This window comes from Equus asinus, chromosome 2, assembly GCF_041296235.1.
Source record: "Equus asinus isolate D_3611 breed Donkey chromosome 2, EquAss-T2T_v2, whole genome shotgun sequence".
Taxonomy (NCBI): Eukaryota; Metazoa; Chordata; class Mammalia; order Perissodactyla; family Equidae; genus Equus; species Equus asinus.
Window position 1 is genome coordinate 135,874,066 of NC_091791.1, and position 20,042 is coordinate 135,894,107.

Sequence of the window (20,042 nt, forward strand, 5' to 3'; positions counted from 1 at the left end):
AACCTCCTGCCTCTAATCTGCTTGGTGACATTAAACCCTGGCCTCTGTTCAAGAAAAGTCTGACTAAGAATTGCCAACTGCAAGTAGGCAAAGGAGTCAGCTCAGCTCCTAGGATATCACCCATCTCTTAATTCGGCAAACCAAATTCCGAAGGACATAATCATTGAAATTTCTCTCTTCCTAAGGCTGAGCTGGAGAGAAGGAATAAATACACATACACACAATGTAATTCCATTTGTATAAAATTCTAAAAAATGCAAACTAAACTACAGTGACAGAAAGCAGATCAGTGGTTGCCTTGGGATAAGGTGGGGGTGGTGGGTGGGGGATGGAGGGATTACAAAGGGGTATGATAAATTGTTGAGGTGGTGGATATGTCCATTATCTTGATTGTGGTGATGGTTTCTCCAGATATTTCAAACTTGTTCAAATTTTACACTTTAAATATGTGCCATTTATCTTACATCAATTATATTTCAACAAAGCTGTAAAGAAAGGAAAAAAACCCCACACAGCCAAATGACTCCCTGCCCCATGCTGGCATTTCCATTCAGAGCTTATCCTCCTGGTCCATCTAGAAGGAGACTGGCCGGGACTGGCACACTTCCCTAGGACTCACCCTGTGGGTGGGAGCCCAGGGAGGAGCGTGATCTCTATTCACGTGGCCAGCTATGACCACTTGATAGTGTAAGTCAAAGTGGTTACTCCTGCTTGAGTTCACTCATTTCAAACATTAACTTTTAATTATCTGCAATGAAGAGGACCAACACAGGGCCGATGGGTTCAAGGACAGACTGAGACCTCTACAGCAACTGTCGGTGATGACAGTCGACCAGCTTCTTTGGAAGAAGCAAAGACTCTTCTGGTGAGGCAGGTAACATAACCAGCTAATTCATCTGCTGAAACTAGTTTCCCAAGCTAACTAGACATCAACAGCAGATCTCATGCATCTTAGTTTCTCTCTTTCCCAACGACCTAACACATAACCATTCAAAAAGTTTTCCTGAATATGGTATATCCTTTCTGTGGAGAACAAGCATGGTCAAGAGCTCATCACTCCCTCTTAGCCACTGGGTGAAATCTGGATTAATCTTCTGTGATATTGTGATATAATAAGCAATATATACTTGGTCTTCGTCCCTGGTCCCTGGCACAGAGCCTCTAAATGTTACTAATAATAAGCCGCTTTAAGTCATAACTAAGTTTATGCTAAAGAGATGATGCTTGGATGATGGGAGGCTGGTTGCCAGAGAAACCAACCATGTGATTAGACGGCTGGAACTTTCAGCCCCATCCCCGACCTCTAGGAGGGGAAGAAGGGATGGGAATTAAATTCAATCACCAATGGCCAATGATTTAATCAATCATGCCTGTGTAACAGAACTTCCATTAAAAACCCTAAACAACGAGTTTCAGAGAGCTTCCAACAAATGGAGGTGATGGAAGGGTGGTGCATCCAGAGAGGGCATGGGAGCTCTGCGCCCCTTCCCCATACCTTGACCTATTTATCTCTATCTGGCAGTTCATCTGAGTCCTCTGTAATATCCTTTATAATAAACCTGTAAACATAAGTAAATGTTTCTCTGAGTTTTGTGAGCTGTTCTAGCAATAATCAGACCTAAGGAGAGAGTCATGGGAACCCACAATTTATAGCCAGTTGACGAGAAGTATAGGTGACAACCTGGGACTTACAATTGGTGTCTGAAGTAGGGGCAGTCTTGTGGGATTGAGCCCTTAACCTATGGGGTCTGCACTAACTCCGGGCAATTCTTAGCATCAGAATTGAGTTAAATTGTAGAACACCCAGTTGGTGTTCACCAAGAAATGGTGAATTGCTTGGTGTGAAAAAACCCACACATTTGGTGCCAGAAGTGTTATAAATAAAGGAAATGGTGTTTTCCTTTATCTCTCTTATATCATTCAAAGTAATTTCCACCTGACTTTCTTTCTTATACTTCCTGATACAAAAGCAAAGATTTAATGAAGAACTATTGCCCGCAAGTTACAGATGAAGTGACAGGGATTCAACCATGATTCAGATAGAGTTTCTATATTCGATTATAATTGGTATCACAACCTCATCTAGGGAGACAGACAGAAACTACTAACCATAATATATAGAAGAATAGTAGGGAAAGAATGCTGTGTGTCTATCAACAGAAGAATGGCTGTACAAATTTTATATCCCTAAGATGGACTACTATTCAGCAAAAAGCTGAAAATTATTGATATACACAAAAAACATGGATGAATCCCAAAAAATTATGTTGGGTGAAAGAAGTCAGACAAAAAAGACTACATTTTGTGGTATTCCATTTATATGAAGTTCAAAACAAGTGAAACTAATCTATGGTGACATAAGTTGGAACGAGTGGTTGCCTCTGTGGAAGCAGTCCAAATTGACTAGGAGGGAGCATGAAGGAACCATCTGGGAAAAAGGAAATGTTTTATATCTTGATTGGGGTGGTGGTTACACAGGTGTACACATTTGTCAAAAGTCATCCAACTGTACACTTAAAATCTGTGCATTTTATTTTTATTTTTTTAAATTTTATTTATTTATGTATTTATTTTTTAAAGATTGGCACCTAACAACCGTTGCCAATCTTCTTCCTCTTTTTCCAGCTTTTTCTCCCCAAATCCCTCCAGTATTTAGTTGTATATTTTAGTTGTGGGTCCTTCTAGTTGTGGCATGTGGGACGCCGCCTCAGTGTGGCCTGACAAGCGGTGCCACGTCCATGCCCAGGATCAGAACCAGCGAAACCCTGGGCTGCCAAAGCAGAGCATGCCAATTTAACCACTTGGCCACGGAGCTGGCCCCTGTGCATTTTATTATATGTAAATTACTCCTTGATTTAAAAAAATATATGCTAAGGGATCACAGTAGCGAAAGCCACTTGCTTTCCTGAATTTAATCAGGAAAGACTTCACACAGAGTGACATTTGAGCAGGACCTTGGAGGAGGTATAGGTTGTTTTCTGGTTGGAGCTAAAAAACAAGAGCAGAAGTGTGAAGGTCATGGTGCATCCTAAGTAGAGGCCTCAGGGATATGTTTGAGAATGTCCTGGGGGAAGGCAGGGAATGGTGGGGGGCAGGAAAAAGTGGCTGAAGTGAGATTGTGAAAGGCCTTGAACAATATACCTTTTCAAATAAGGACAACAAGAAGTCTTGGAAATGCTTAGATTATGGTTTTGTCTGATTATTATAAATAATACATGCTCATTAAAAAAAATTACAAATAATTAAATCATGTATAAAGCCAAAAGTCCCCCAAATCCTAATAGTCATTGCTAACAATTTAGTTTTATCTTTCCAGACTTTATGTGTGTGCGTATTTAATATTTTAAAATTTTTAATAAAATGGACTGATAGAATATATATGGTATGCTCATAAGGTCTAGGATCATACCTGTCTATTTTCACTCTTGTATTCTCAATATCTAGCACAATGTCTGTAAGAATTATTTGTTGAATGTAAGAATGGTCTATATCTTACTCTTGTTTCCTAACATATTCAAAATATCCTTATTCTTTTTAATGGCTGTAAAGTGTTCTGCTCTTTGAGGCAAAGCTGTATTGAAAGACATTTGGTGCAAATTCCTTACGGTTACAAGACTATTATAAGATCCTTGTGTACTTGGATGTATTTCTATAGGATATATTCCTAGAAAAGGAATTGCTGGTTCAAAATATGCACATCTCAAAATTTTATAGCTATAATAGCGTTTGCTAAATTACCATCCAAAAAGGTTGTACTAATTTGCTTTCTCACAACCTGCTGTTTCCACCATATGCTCAACAACCCTTGATATTATCAATCTTATTCATCTTTTACAATCTTACAATCTAAAAATTATTTGCTTGTTTTGCATTTCTTCTATTAAAATGGTTTAGCATTTTGTCTTATGTTTATTGGCTACTGTATTTTTTTCTGTGAATTAGCTGTTTATGTCCTTTGATCACTTTCTTACTAAATCATTAATTGTTTTTAATTATAGAAGCTTCTTATATATTAGAGATGACAATTATTTGTAATATATGCCAAAAATTTTTCTCCCAGTCTTCTTCGTTTAGGGTATCTTTTGCTGTACGGTTTTAAATTTTATGCAGTCAAATCTGCCCATTCTTTTCCTTTATGATTTGTGACTTCGGTGCAGTGCTGAGAAATACTCTATCCACCTTAAGATTATGAAACTATTCTAATTGTTTTCTAGTTTTTTTATGGTTTAATTTTTTGCATTTGAATTTTTAATGTCTAGATTTATTTTATAGTGAAAGCGAGGTAAGCACCTAGCTTTACTTTCCCCTCCTCCTCAAATATAATCAAATAAATCATCAAACAGCCCATTTATTGAATAGCTGATTCTTTTGCCATTGATTTAAAATGGCAATTTTATTATGTACTAGATTTTCATATACAGATGGGCCTCTTCTGGAACTTCCTATTTCCTTTATTGTAGATTTATGGTATATGTTGGTATCTAGTAGGGTAAACATAGAAATATTTTAGATGTGTTTTATTCTCTGAAAGTAGCATTGTTATCAATCTAATCTAGATTAGGTAAATTTAAAAACTGGACGTAAATTCATTAAAAAGTTAAATATTGATATACTGGGTATTCTTTCATAGTGTGTTAAATAGGCATTTAATATGGAATCGCCTTCTCATTCACATTTTGTTCAGTTATTACAGAACAACAAAAAGTTTTAAGTGTAATAGTGATTCTATATTAACTGCCTATAAACACATTTTCAATAAACGTGTACATTTTTATAATTCTTTTCTTTTTCTCCATGCTTGTTTTATTTGCTGAAATGTAATTTTACATCTGTTGACTCTAATAACAACAATTTGGGTTTGTAATTTGAATGTCTGTTTTATCACATTTTTATAATAATTCATTTTTGTTGTGTTTTACAAAAGTATTGATCTGTGATGGATTAGAATTCTTTTTAAAAATGGCCCTTCACTACAGATAGTTTGAGAAGTAAACTAGTCCTAGAGAGCCAGCTAATTTCAATTTCCAACTGTTTGCTGCTTGTATAAAGAAACATAATTGATTTTTGTATGTTGACCTTGTATCCTATGACTTTACTAAATCCACTAATTAGTTCTAGTCTCATTTTTGTAGCTTCCTTAGGATTTTCTACACTGACAATCATATCATCTGAAAATAAAGAGTTTTATTTCTTTCTTTCCAATCTGTATGACATTTCTTTTTCTTGTCTTTTTGCACTGGCTAGGACCTCCAGTACAACGCTGAATAAACGTGGTGAGAGTGGACACCCTTGTCTTGTTTCTAATCTTAGTGGAGAAAGCATTTGGTCTTTTATCATTAAGTACGGCCTTAGCTGTAGGTTTTACATAGATGTCCCCTTTTCAGTTAGAGAAATTTCTATTTTATTCCTGGTTTGCTGAGAGGGTTTTTTTTTTTTAATCAAAAATAGACAACCTAGAAGAGATGGATAAATTCTTAGAAACACACAATCTTCCAAAATGGAATCATGAAGAAATAGAAAATATGAATAGACCAATTACTAGCAATGAAATTGAATCAGTAATTTAAAAACTTCCAACAAACAAAAGTCCAAGACCAAATGGCTTCACAGGTAAATTCTACCAAACATTTAAAAAAGAGTTCATACCTATCCTTCTCAAACTATTCCAAAAAACTGAAGAGAAAGGAATGCTTCCAAACTCATTTAACAAGGCCCGCAGAACCCAGATACCAAAACCAGACAAAAACACCACAAAAAGGAGAATTACAGGCCAATATCCCTGATGAACATAAATGCAAAAATCCTCAACAAAATATTAGCAAACCAAATTCAACAATACATTAAAAGGATGATGCATCACGATCCAGTGGGATTTACCCCATGGATGCAAGGATAGTTCAACATCCACAAATCAATCAATGTGATACACCACATTAATGAAACAAAGGATAAAAATCATATGATCATCTTAATAAATGCAGAAAAAGCATTTGAAAAACTCAACACCCATTTATAATAAAAACTCACAACAAAATGGGTATAGAGGGAATGTGCCTCAACACAATAAAGGCCACATATGACAAACTCACAGTTAACATCGTACTCAATGGTAAAAAGCTGAAAGCTTTTCCTCTAAGATCAGGAACAAGACAAGGATGCCCACTATCCTCGCTTTTATTCAACATAGTATTGGAAGTCCTAGCCACAGTAATTAGGCAAGAAAAAGAAATAAAAGGCATCCAAACTGCAAAGGAAGAAGCAAAACTGTCACTCTCTGCAGATGATACAATACTATATACAGAAAACCTTAAAGACTACACCAAGAGACTATTAGAACTAATAAATGAATTCAGTAAAGTTGCAGGATACAAAGTTAAAAACTGGTTACATTTTTATACACTAATAACGACCTATCAGAAAGAGAAATTAAAAAACAATCCTATTTACAATTGCATCAAAAAGAATAAAATACCTAGGAACAAATTTAACCAAGGAGGTGAAAGACCTCTACTCTGAAAACTGTAAGACATGGATGAAAGAAACGCAAGATGACACAAATAAATGGAAAGACATACCATGCTCATGACTGGAAGAACTAATATTGTTAAAGTGGCCATATACTACCCAAAGCAATCTGCAGATTCAATGCAATCCCTATCAAAATACTAATGGCATTTTTCATAGAACTAGAACGAAGAATCCTAAAATTTGTATGGAACCACAAAAGACCCTGAATAGCCAAAACAATCTTGAGAAAGAAGAACAAGTAGGAGGTATCACACTCCCTGATTTCAACCTACACTACAAAGCTATAGTAATCAAAATAGTACGGCACTGGCACAAAAACAGACACATAGATCAATGGAACAGAATAGAGAGCTCAGAAATAAACCCACAGATATATGGTCAATTAATCGATGACAAAGGAGGCAAGAATATGCAATGGAGAAAAAACAGTCTTTTCAATAAATGGTTGTTGGGAAAACTGGACAGCCACATGCAAAAGAATGAAACTGGACCAATATCTTACACCATATACAAAAATAAATTCAAAATGGCTTAAAGACCTGAATTGGAGACCCGAAACCATAAAACTCCTAGAAGAAAACAAAGCCAGTATGCTCTTTGACATCAGTCTTAGTAATATTTTTTTGAACCTATCTCCTCAGGCAAGGGCAACAAAAGCAAAAAAACCCCCAAATGGAACTACATCAAACTAAAAAGCTTTTGCGCAGTGAAGGAAACCATTAATAAAATGATAAGGAAACCTACTGAATGGGAGAAGATACCGGCAAATCATATATCCAATAGGGGTTAATATATAAAACATATAAAGAACATATACAACTTAACATTAAAAGAAACAAACAACCCAATTAAAAAACGGGTAGAGGACCTGAATAGACATTTTTCCAAAGAAGACATACAGACAGCCAAGAGGCACATGAAAAGATGCTCAACATCACTAATCATCAGGGAAATGCAAATCAAAACCACAATGTGATATCACCTCATACCAGTAAGAATGGCTATTATCAAAAAGACAAAAAATAAGTATTTGTGAAGATGTGGAGAAGAGGGCACCCTCATGCACTGCTGGTGGGAATGTAAATTGGTGCAGCCTCTGTGGAAAACAGTGTGGAGCTTCCTTAAAAAATTAAAAATAGAACTACCATACAATCTAGCAATTCCACTTCTGGGTATTTATCTGAAGGAAACAAAAACAGTAATTCAAAAAGATGTATGTACTCTCAAGTTCATTGCAGCATTATTTACAACAGCCAACATATGGAAGCAACTTAAGTGTCCATCAACAGATGAATGGATAAAGACAACATGGTAGATATACAATGGAATATTATTCAGTCATAAAAAGGATGAAATCTTGCCATTTGTGACAATATGGATGGACCTAAAGGGTATTATGCTAAGTGAAATAAGTCAGACAGAGAAAGACAATTGCTATAGGACTTCATTTATATGTGGAATCTAAAAAACAAAACAAATGAATGAACAAACAAAACAAAACAGAAACAGACTCATAGATACAGAAAACAAACTGGTGGTTGCCAGAGGGGAGGGGTGTTGGGAAGTGGGTGAAATAGGTGAAGGGGATTAAGAGGTACAAACTTCCAGTTATAAAATAAGTCATGGGGATGTAATGTGCAGCATAGGGAATATAGTCAATAGTATTATAATAACTTTGTATGGTCATGGAGGGTAACTAGACTTATTGAGGTGATCATTTCATAATGTATATATTGAATCACCATGATATACACTTGAAACTATGATATTGTATGTCAATTATACTTCCATTAAAAAAAAAAATCTCCCCCCAAAAAAGAATGTTAGATTTTGTCAAAAGCTTTTTTGGCATCTATTGATATGATCATGTCTGTTGATATGATGAACTGAACGATATTTGTATGTTAAATAAATCATGTAGTATTGGGATAAATTCCACTTGGTCATATGTATTGTACCTTTTATATATTAATGGATTCAATTTCCCAAAATATTGTTGAAGATTTTTGCATGTATATTCATTATAGGTATTGGCCTGTAGTTTTTTGGGCTTTCTTCTTTATAATATTTTTGTTATCAAAGTAATGTTTGGTAATGCTCATAGACTGAATTGGAAAGTGTGCCATTGTTTCTATTTTATAAAAGAGTTTGTGTAGAATTGGTATTGTTTCTTTCTCTCTCTTTTTGTAACATTTGATAGAATTCTCCAGTGAAGCCTTCTAGGAATTTTCTTTAATAGATGCAAGTGATTTCTGGTTAGCCCCAATATGTAAAGAGCTTGGAAACTGTCACTCCCATCCTTACAACAGGAAATGAATTACTGAAGCACTAAACTAATTACTGAAAATCAGTAATTTTTCTAGCACCCATTAGAGAACTGAGGACTCAAGGCAAGCCATCACCTTGAAATCTGGAGAGACAGGAGAATCCAGAGTCACAGCTGAGATTTGCTTACCTAGAGCAGAGGCTATTGGAGCCATAGACTGGTAGGGACACAAATAATTTTGACAAAATGCTGGAGTCTTGAGTGTGTAATAACGTAAGGGTGAGAAATTCCTAAGACTAGCACAGAGTAGGAGGAACCCCATAATTTTGTGGATCTTTACTTCCAGGGGCCCCATGAGATTCTCACAGTGAAGAGTATCCTCCCCTAACCCCCCTGGCCCCTGTGGCTCTGACAGGGAAAGGGTAACAGTAGTCATTGTAAAAGATGCCTAGAGTGTTCTCCATAACGAAGGCCTACTCTCCAGGGAAAAAGACCTTACACAAGCCTTATTCCACAGGAAGGAAGGGCATTTCTCCCACCCCAGCCCCCTTTAGTGTTCCTGTCTCACCTAAGGAGGGAAAAAGCTAGGAGACACTTAGTCGAGGAATGCAGGCCCACTAAAAAACTGAGATTTAATCCTATGATTATAGGACATAATCCCTCTCCCATGCCTCAATGCCACACCAACAGGGCTCCAATGTAGTAACAGTGGATGACAACTGAAGAGCTGTAAGACATAGCCTTTGTGTGAGGAGGAGCACATGGGGAAGCCCAAAGTCAAGAGGGGAGACAAAAGCAAGGATGCTAGAGGAATCTGAAGCCTCTGGCACTTAGAGCTGCAGCAAACATTAAATACAGTCCAACTGTTGCCCAGATTAACCTAAAACTTTCACTGAACGCCTATTTACTTCAGATCCTATTACCCAATACATGATGTCTAGCTTTCAATAAATAATTACAAGACATGTTAAGAGGCAAGAAAAAACACAGTCTGAAGAAATATAGAGATATTTAGATTTTCTATTTCTTTTGCAGTAAGCTTTATTTTTTTAAAGGAATTTGTCCATTTAAGTTTTTAATTTATTGGCATTAAGTTGTTCATAATATTGCCTTTTTATTTAATAATTGAGGATCTGTAATGATGTCTCTTTTCATTCCTGATATTCATAATTTGTGCCTTTTCATTTTTATCTGGCCAGAGCTTTATCAATGTTATTGATTTTCTCAAAGCACCAGATTTTTGTTTTAGTGATAGTCTTCATTTTCCTTCTGTTTGATTTCTGCCGTTCTCTCCATTACTTCCTTTCTTCTGCTTATTTTAGCTTAATTTGCTCCCCTTTTTCTAGTTTCTTAAATAGAAGTTAAGTCACTGATTTAAAAAATTTTTACTTATCTAACATAAGCATTTAATGCTAAAAATTTTCCACTCTATTCCCTCCTCAGGGGCTTTGTTTTGGCAACTATCCCCCCTTTCTCCTGCATCATCAATTCTTCCCTTTCCACTGAACCATTTCCATCTTCATAGAAACAGGCTGTTATAGTGCTATATTATAGGGGAAAAAAAAGAAAACAAAAACACTCTTTCTTGCCCCCACAACCTCCCAGGCTGTCACACCCTTTCCCTCCTATAAATATGGTTATCTTTACTCTAATGCTGTATCTACTTCCTTATCTCCAATCTCTATAGCCCACGCCATGCAGGTGTTTACCCCTGCATTGAAATTGTTTTTATCAAGGTCACAAGCAAATTTCATCCCTCCATGTACAATGACCAATTCTTACTCCTCATCTTACTCGTTATTCAGCAGCATTTGACATACTTTACCCTGGCTCTCAGGCCGCCAGTCTCCCGGTTTTCCTTCTTTCCTCAGTGATGACTCCACCTCCCCTTTCCAACCTCTCAGTTGGAGAGCTCCAGCGTCCAGTCCTCAGTCTCCACTTTTTCCTCTTGCTCTACATCAATTACCCAGGTGCCCTTCGTCCGTCCACTCCTAAAATTTTAAGTATCATCTGATGTATTCAAGCTACTCTACATTACTTAATTTATAGTGCATAATTTCGTAGTTTCATGATTTTGTAGTCATCTTAAAGTAATACTTTTGTGTTTTAATCTGGACAGTTAGATTATATGTTCTCTAAGGACAAAGATCTCCACCATCTTGTTCTTTTCCATCCTTTTAGAGTATCTAACACAGTGTTCTGTGCATGGTAAGCCCTGATTAAACACTGTGAACTCCATCTCTGATTTTGTTCAAGCACTGAAAAATGTATGGTTTTACTATTAGGAAGAAGCAAGATTTATAGTGATTCACACTTAAGCAACAAGTAGCACTCACAAATTATTGAGCCTTAGAGCCAGGACCTGCTCAGGGCTCATAATCTTGGTCACCGTAGAATGTGTCAATCTCCAATTCTTTCACTGAGACTGAGACCATGAGCCAACTGAGTGGTTCCTTTTATTCAGTATTTACAATGAGGTGAAGGCAAAACATACACTTGTTTCCATTGGAGGTTTCTCACGTGTTGAGGCTGGTCACAGGGAAATCCCCATTCCAACCAAATAACAGTTAAACTAGAGCTACAATTTTAGTATGGAAGGGCCAACAAAATTGTACACAAATTTGGGCTGTTACCTGAGGAATGTGCACCTCTTTTAATGGCTTACAAGTTAGGAGCAAAGAGCCCTTGGTCCCTGAGGACAGTTCATCTAACAACACAGTCAATATAAACAGGGAACAGCCTTATTTCAAGCCAGAGGCAAGAGGCATCCTACAGCTTTGAGGGTGAGGCCACCAGGATTCTCTACACAGCCTGATGGCCAAGGCCAATCTCCACCCCTCAGCCGCACTGCCTTCTCACCAAGGGGAGGAAAACACAAGGACTCTAGAGGCTGCGCATGGTCACTGGGGAGAAACCGAACTGTACTCTCCTCATCAACCAACTCCCATCTTTAGCCACTATTATAAGGTGTTTCACAAATTTACTATTTTACAATTCCTTAGGAGATTTTTCAAGGTGAAGTTCCAGGATCTTTGAAGATTCCCCTCCACTTGGTTTAAGACACCTCAAACAACTTCTCTGTACCAAATTCTTTCTGAACACACAGAAATGAAATGGGCTGTATGAATTTTAAATCAGATAACAAAGATATCTTTTGAAAAAAGTATCAGAGGTGACCAGTCATAAACAGAATGTACAGCCAAGTTTTATAAGAGACAAAAACTGTAATAACAGATACCAAAGAATACACTATTTAAAGAAGAGGAAACATGGGAAATGAGTAGTGCCAAACAGTCTTTTTATTGTTCATTGAAAAATACAGGTCTGGAAAGGGTCTCTTGCATTGTGTTTTGAACACAAGGTCTGATATTGTAAGTACATAAGACATAATAGTATAACATATAAAATGATATATATAGAGACAGAATACACCTCTCTACACACTACAGTTTAATAGCATGAAGTGAAGCCTTTTATTAAATGAGAAGTGTAAACACTGCGATCATGAACAAAGTGCTCTAAGCAAAGCACTCTAAAACTGTTTTGTTGTGACATCTACTTTGTCTACCTGGCCTTAGGAACGGGGGCGCCCCGGAGAAACTTAGCTAACAAAAAGCTAGCACTCTCAAGGAGCTCTTCCGAGGGAGCAGGCTGCTGGTGCCTGAGACAGGCTGCCACCCTGGCTTCCCTGGAGCCCTCCGGTCCACGCTGACTGCTAATCCCTGTCTTGGGGCTAGTCTGAGATGAGTGGGAAGAGTGTTAGGTAGGAGGAAGCTTCTGTCTCAACTGCTTATACTGCACCAACTCTACAGATGAGAACATCTAGCATTATTTATGTGAATCTGCCACTCTGAGCAAACACTGAAATGTGCTTGAGAATAAAAACAGTAACATTAGGAACAAAAGCCATTTTCTATTCAGTCTGCAGATATCATCATTTATTCCTTTCAGTCATATTTTCATTAAGATGCTCTAAAAGAGGCTGCTACTACTATATTACGAGTCAAGCAGGTCAGGATCGAGGTAACAAAACTTCTCCAGTTACAACTACTAATTCAAATGAATTAAAAATAAATACAAATTTATTAGAGAGCAACAAAACCAAGGTCTTATTTACTTGGAAACATATTCAAGCACTACAACAATATTCACATTCCAAGGTCAACTTTAACTACACCTACATTTCCCTCCAAACTGAGAAAGCCCTGTGTGGGGGAGAGCATACATCAACACCACGTTCTCCTCTCCAAATACTATCAGGGCTCAGAAAGCCCATTATAGATAACAAATGCAAAAAAAAAAAAGAGAGAAAGAGGAAAAAATAGCACGTCAATATCTATACAGCAACAGAGGAAGGCTACACTCCCCCTCTGGGCTTGCTTGGCACGGGGCCAAGCAAGCCTATTTGTAACAATAGTGCCTAAGCTGACTATGGCAATGCTCACATTTTAAGAGAAATCAGGATTACAAAGTTTCTTTATGCATAGGTAATCAAAGATCATTAAATAATTTCCTGAACTAAGACAATAGTCTCACCACCAAAGAAAATTTTCTCCTCACCTGAGAAATTTTTATAAGTGAGATTTTACACTATCTCAGCTTCTTTACTTAACATTAAACTTAATGCACAGAGGACATACTCAGAGCTCAAGTCTGAGTAATATTAATATGCTCAGGGTTTTCTACACTTTACAGATCAGCAAAATTTTATCAGCTATCCATTTAAGAGAGTTGTAAGTCAACCATAATAACCAACTATATATTTTTCTTATTCCGTTCCTCAAAGAACACCACGTTCCACTAGGAATAAAGCCCAGTTCAATAGGTACCTTGTTCCCCTCATCTTTGCACAGTATATTTCACTATTCAGTCCCTATGTCCTTGACTCTTCCTACGACTCTTCTAGACTAAGGAAAATCTTGTATAAAGGTGGAAAATTGTGAACTCCAGCAGAAGTACTGGTATTGGTGCTGAAGGAAATTTTAGGGGAAAACCCACAAGTGCTTGTGTTTACAGCCTTACTAGAAACTCTATTCCTCTTGAATTCCTAGACCGAGAAATTCTAGTATTTAAACATGGGAGGGGATTTCACTGATAAAGGTCTAGTTCACGTGTAAGGTTCTGGTCCCTGGAACAATGTGTGGCTAGCCCAAAATACTGGTCATGTTTCCATTTTAAACATGTTTATTACCATTCCCCATGAGAGTACTGTCAAATTCCTCCACTGTCATGTCACTGGTGAGCCCTGTCATTGCTGCTCCTATTTCTTCTGGATGTTCTACTGCAGATATGGGATTCACTGAGGTTATCACTTTAAGTCTAGGAAATTTCTATTTCACACCATCAGCTCCCTAAAAGCCATCAACTGGGAACAATTTCTAGTTAGGAAAGGCACAATTCACTAGCATTTCCTCTTTATAAAGGGAATCAAAATCATTGTTTAGCAGGTGAACAAACGCCTCAGGTATTCCTATAGAGGGAAGGCTGTGCCTGCTACCAAAACCCAGAAACGTTTACTAGATCTAAAGATTATATGGATTAAGTAAAAGCATGAATTTGGCAGTTTAAGACACATTGCCAATTTTACACTACACCATTTGAGGGCAAGCGTTTAGTATCACAGCAGCAAGTTAAAAGTGTCAACACCACCCTATTTGCTTGCTTTCCTCATGCTTTAGGTAAACTTCCACCAGCTCCAGTGAAGCCTGTCCCAGGGTACATCATTCAGCAGCCTGAGGAACTGCTCAGAGAGAGAACAATGGACTTCACCTCAACTAGCTCAGCAACTAGCACTCAGCTGGCAAACACTGCCTTGGGGCAGAGCCCATGCAAAGCCTTAAATCCAGGAAAGATTCATAGAAGTTATACAAAAATTCTTGGCTTTATAATACCTTTCGAGGAAGTCAGAAAATAATTGGTTTTTAGTTAAAGAAAGTGAATCTATGCTCAAAAAACAATGTAATGACTCCAAAAACAACTTCCAGGATGGAAAAACTACAGAAAAATACAGCTGATTAATCAATAGCTTACTTTGGCTAAATTATCATAGTAAGCCAGTGCAATTTATTATTGCATTTAGAAGCACAGCCTACCATGTTCTCAGAAAACAGGATACTAGTGAAGTCCATGAAAACAGTTCACCGAGAGGATAGCCCTTGAGCCTTTCATGACTTCAGAACTTAAAAAGACAAAGGCTAACTGGGATTTGACGTTCAGATATTTACTTGCTCAGCACAAGCAGAGTTAGGAGACGGTTAAACACCTGATTCTCACTCACTTATGGTGATGTGAGCAAACTCCTATTTGGAGACTGATGGTTCTCAATCCGGCTGCACATTGGAGTCATCTGGGAAGCTTTTAAAAAATTACCAAATGCCCAGACCAATGAAGTGTGGAGGGTGGAGCTAGAAATCAGTAGTCTTTGATTCCCCAGGTGATTCTCACGTGCAGCCAGGATGCACACCACTGAGGAATCCCTTTCAGAGAGCTGTTGCTTGAAAGCCATATCGTATCTAGATAGTTTGTTTTTTTTAATTCCACCAGGAAAAGGGATTTTTAGAAAAAGGCACAGTTGTGCTTCCTCTAAAGATGCAGCTTACTGTTTGAGAGGTGCTGGTTCTTGGAGGTTATCTGGAGCGCTGGCTGAAAAGGAGGAAGTCCTTGTCTTGGCAGAGCAGGCATAGTTTCAGGCTTCGGCAGCTGCCTCCAGCAGCAAAGAACGCCCAGATGCCCATGAGCACCATGATTATATATGCTGACACTAGACTTATTCCATAATGAGGATTTATGAAGGTCTGCAAAGGGAGAATAAATCAGTCTGGGTAATAACAGCAAGCTTATTAAACATGTGGAGCAACCAAGATAAAGGAACATATGGAATACTTTCAAAAGTTACGGTGTGTTTCATCAAACATATGATGTACATCGTGTTGAGGAGCAGCAGGCCCCACAGAGACACAGAAGTAACCTAGCCAACAGACACTAGCCCATAAATCTGTGCTTTGCTGTAGTCAGACGGCAACCATGCAAGGTAACCAGAAGTCAGAACCTAATGAAATACCCAAGTAGAAGGTATATGTCATATAACCTGGGCTCAGTTTATAATAATTTTTGTTAATTAGCTCTTAGAATTTGCAAGAAAGTGAGACAAGTCCAAGTTACTTTAGTATAAATCCTTAGTATTCAAGGGAATATGAGGACGGCATCTCTTTTTCAGCTGTACAATTGCTGTGGGTTCTAAAAGTTCATTTAAAAAACACTGATGGGATGCTGAGAAATACTATGTTACACAATCGTAAAGACCAAAGTGTCTATCCTAATGGAGCTTACAAACTAGTAAGGGAGACAGGTAACGAATGAAGAAACAAATTAATTAATTACAAATTGTGATGAATGCTGGGACAGAATAATTATAATTGTGATGGTGCTAGGATAGCTAAAAACAAGATGATCTACTTAGGTTGGTCAAGGAAGGCCTGAAGAAGTGGCATTTAAACTGAGACATATAAGACAAGGAGAGAGCCAGCCTGTGCAGACTGAGGAACCAAAGGAAGGCAAAGAGCTCAGTGCAGCTGAGAACCTGAGAAGAGCTGATATCAATAACGTATAGGGACAGAGGGGCAGCACACGAGATGCGGTCCGAGAGGAAGGCAGGGGCCAGCTAAGCATATCAGTAAGGAATGTGGATTTTATCCTCAGTGCAATGAGGGTCACAGAAGGGTTGTAGGCAGGGGAGCTGAATGACTTGATTTAGATTTTTAAACTGCAGAGAATGGATTAAAGGAGGCTACGGTGAAAGCAGGGAGACTAGTTAGGAAGACTTTGTAGTGGATGAGGAGAGTACAGGATGCTGACTTAGGCCAGGGTGTCGGGGTGCAGATGGAGAGTGGATGATACGATCTGACAGGACTTGCTGATGGATGGAATGCGAGGGAAACGGAGAGGCCAAGAATGACTTCCATGTTTCCGACTTTAAGTAAATGGTGGTGCTATCTAATGAGATAACAAAAACTTGAGGAAGACCAAGCTTGAAAGACCTGGGGAAAGACCAAGCTTGGAGTGATGGGTAAATGCCTGTGAGATTTCAAAAGCTGATGTCAGGTCAGCAGTGAGATATATGAGTATGGGGCTCAGAGGAAAGGCCTGGGCTAGAAAAAGGAATATAGAAACACAGTCCGTAGACGATATTTAAAGCCATGACTACGAATATGATTACCCAGGGAGCAACTGTAGAGAGAAGGGAAAAGAGAAGTCAAGACCAAGCCCTGAGAACATTTATAAATTATTTGTGCTGCTTAGAATCACAGGAGCAAATTAAAAGTGTCAACACCACCCTCTAGGCTTGACTCTTATTGAAAAGGAGTCAGCAGGGGCTGGCCTGGTGGCACAGTGGTTAAGTGCGGACATTCCACTTCAGCGGCCCTGGGTTCGCATCCCAGGTGCGGACATGGCACTGAGTGGCACGCCATGCTGTGGTAGGTGTCCCTTGTATAAAGTAGAGGAAGATTCACACGGATGTTAGCTCAGGGCCAGTCTTCCTCAGAAAAAAGAGGAGGATTGGCAGATGTTAGCTCAGGGCTAATCTTCCTCAGGAAAAGAAAAAAGAAAGAAAAAGAAAAAGAGTCAGCAAAGGGGTCTGAGAAGAGCAAACGTGAGGTAAGAGGAAAATCAGGACAGTGTGATGCAGAAGTCAAAAGACGAAAATGTTTCAAAGACGGGGTTGTCAACTCTTTTTAAAGGCTGCTGAGATGAAGAATGAACAATGTCCATTAGATTTGGAGAAATGGAAGTCCTTTTTGACCCTGACAAGCACAGTTTTAGAAGTGTTGAGCAGAAGCCAGATTCGACTAGAAGTATGAGAGGTGAAGTGGAGACAGAATTTGTGGAGATAATTCTTTGAGAAGTCTTGCTGTGATGGGGAACAGAAGGAAAAAAAAAAAGGTGGTGGCTAGAAGGGGAAAAGGCAATAACGAAGAGTTTTATGTAAGATATGTCTGTATGCTGATGAAGAGAGGAACAGGCTGGTGAGGTAGGATGCATGGCACCATCAAAGGAGCGAAGTCCTCAAGTAGGAGAGAATTAGGCCTAGAGCCCAAGTGGAGGGGCTGGCCCTTGACAGAAGGAAAGATACTTCCTGTGCTGGGCCAGGTGGGGAGATGGTTCCCATCCGACCCAGCATTTACACTTAACAAAGGAGAGGATCAGACTGGGTCAGTTTGTCACTGTAGACCTCTGCCTGTCAAGGCTCCTCATTGTCCTTGCCCTCTCATACCTGCATCCGTCCCTGGCTAAGGCACCCACCTTGACTATCAGCTCTGGGCAGGGAAATGGGCTGATTTCAGAGGTAGCACCTCATGCATAAGAGCGCTTTTCTCAAGAGGCATCTGTGGACATGGCAAACATTATTTTCTGGATTCTTCTTCAGGATAATTCTATACCTCAAATCCACTAAATTTTCATTTATTTTACAGGGTGCTAAGCTCTTTTGTATTTCTCTTTTGTTTCTTTAAAAAATTGTTTTCTTTAAACAATTACAAAAGAAATATGTGATTGTTGTAGAAAATTAGAATACATAAATGAGTAAAATAAATTTTAAAGCCTGAAATTCAGATAGGTCAATATTTATTAAACAGAACACAAAAAGTGCAAACCATATAGGAAAAATTGATTAGACTACGTTAAAGTGAAGAACTTTTGCTCATAAAAAGACGACATTAAGAGAATGCAAAGCCACATTGTAAGAGAAGTTATTTACAATACATACAAAAGCCTCTTTTAGAGAATATATAAAGAACTCCTAAAAATCAAAAAGAAAAAGACAACTGAATAGAATGATGGGCAAAAGATTTGAACAGACACCTCACAAAAGAATTTCCAAATGGGCAATAAATATATGAAGACGTGCTCAACCTCATTTAATCATGAGGGAAATGCAAATTAAAACCATAATGTGATACTACTACATACTACTACATAATGTGATACATACTACATACTACTACATACATACATACATACCATAACAATAAAGAGAATGTCACACTAAGTGCTGGTGAGGAAGTGGAGGAACTGCAACTCACAAATTAATGGTGGGAGTGTAAGTCGACATGACTGCTCTGAAAAACTGAGTGGTACCAACAGCTGATGTAGGTACACCCCACGATTCCACTCCTAGACATATATCCAAAAGAAATGTCTACATAAAGTTCAACAAGAGACATACACTAGATACTATTCACAATAGACAAAACTGGAGACACCATAAATGTCTCTGCTGGAAAATGGATAAGCTATGGTACAGTCACACAGCAGAACGCTACACTGCAATGAAAGAGCAATCAACAGCTCTGCTCAGATAAATCTCACAAACATAATGTTGAGCGAAAGGAGTATGGTTCCATTGACATAAAACACCAAAAGGCAGGGCAAGCTGTGGTGTTGGAACTCGGGACTGTGGTTCCCCTTGGAGGAGCAGTGAAGTGGCACTAGGAGGCTCACGAGAGCTGACAGTGTTCTAGTTTTCATTTAGGTTCAAGTTACATAGGTGTGTTCACAACGTGGAAATTCATCTAGATGTACACTTCTGATTTGTATCCTTTTCTGTATGTATGTTATTTTAATAAAACAATTACTTAAACATTCTCTGAAATCTGCCATTCAGAGATAACTACTGTTAACATTTTGGTACATAATATTTCAAATTTCCTGAGTTCTTTTTAATCCTTAAGGAGAATAATATAAATTATTCAATATTAAACAATATTCATTGGCCAGCTACTATGTGCCAGGGACTGAGGATACAAAGACGGACAAGATAAGGTCCCGTCCTTGGTGATCAAACTCTAACTGGCGAGAGATGTAAAAACTATATTAAATAAAATAATCCTGGCCAAGGATAAGTGTTATAACACAGCTATGAATAAGGGCTGGTGAGAGTACCAAGTCTGGAGTATGCACCTTTTCCAGGGAAGCTTCACATGGAATGAACAGGAGTTTTCCAAACTGACCTAGGTTAGGGAAGATAAGTCAGTGCAGATAAAACAGCACGGACAAAGGCACACCACACTGGATCAATTTAGAGGGAGTCTGTGATGTGACTGTGGGGAACAGCAGGAGGGAAGCTTTCCCCAGTAAGACAGACGAGAGGCTACGTCAAACAAAGAAGTCTGGGTTTTATTTCAAGGTATCTGCTACAGCTGATCACTCTCTCCTCCTTAATACACTTGGTTTCCAGGACACCTGGCTCCTG

General features: G+C 38.3%; 1 protein-coding gene across 1 annotated transcript in view; it reads right to left on the reverse strand.

Annotated features, from left to right (window-relative positions):
* APH1B (aph-1 homolog B, gamma-secretase subunit) overlaps window positions 1-20,042 on the reverse strand; it is a 68,251-nt gene that overhangs the window by 25,974 nt on the left and 22,235 nt on the right. The window contains exon 6 of the mRNA XM_044764768.2: window positions 15,394-15,588. Coding sequence (XP_044620703.1) covers window positions 15,421-15,588 — 168 coding nt within the window. The 3' untranslated portion in view covers window positions 15,394-15,420. The remainder of the gene's footprint in view (window positions 1-15,393; window positions 15,589-20,042) is intronic.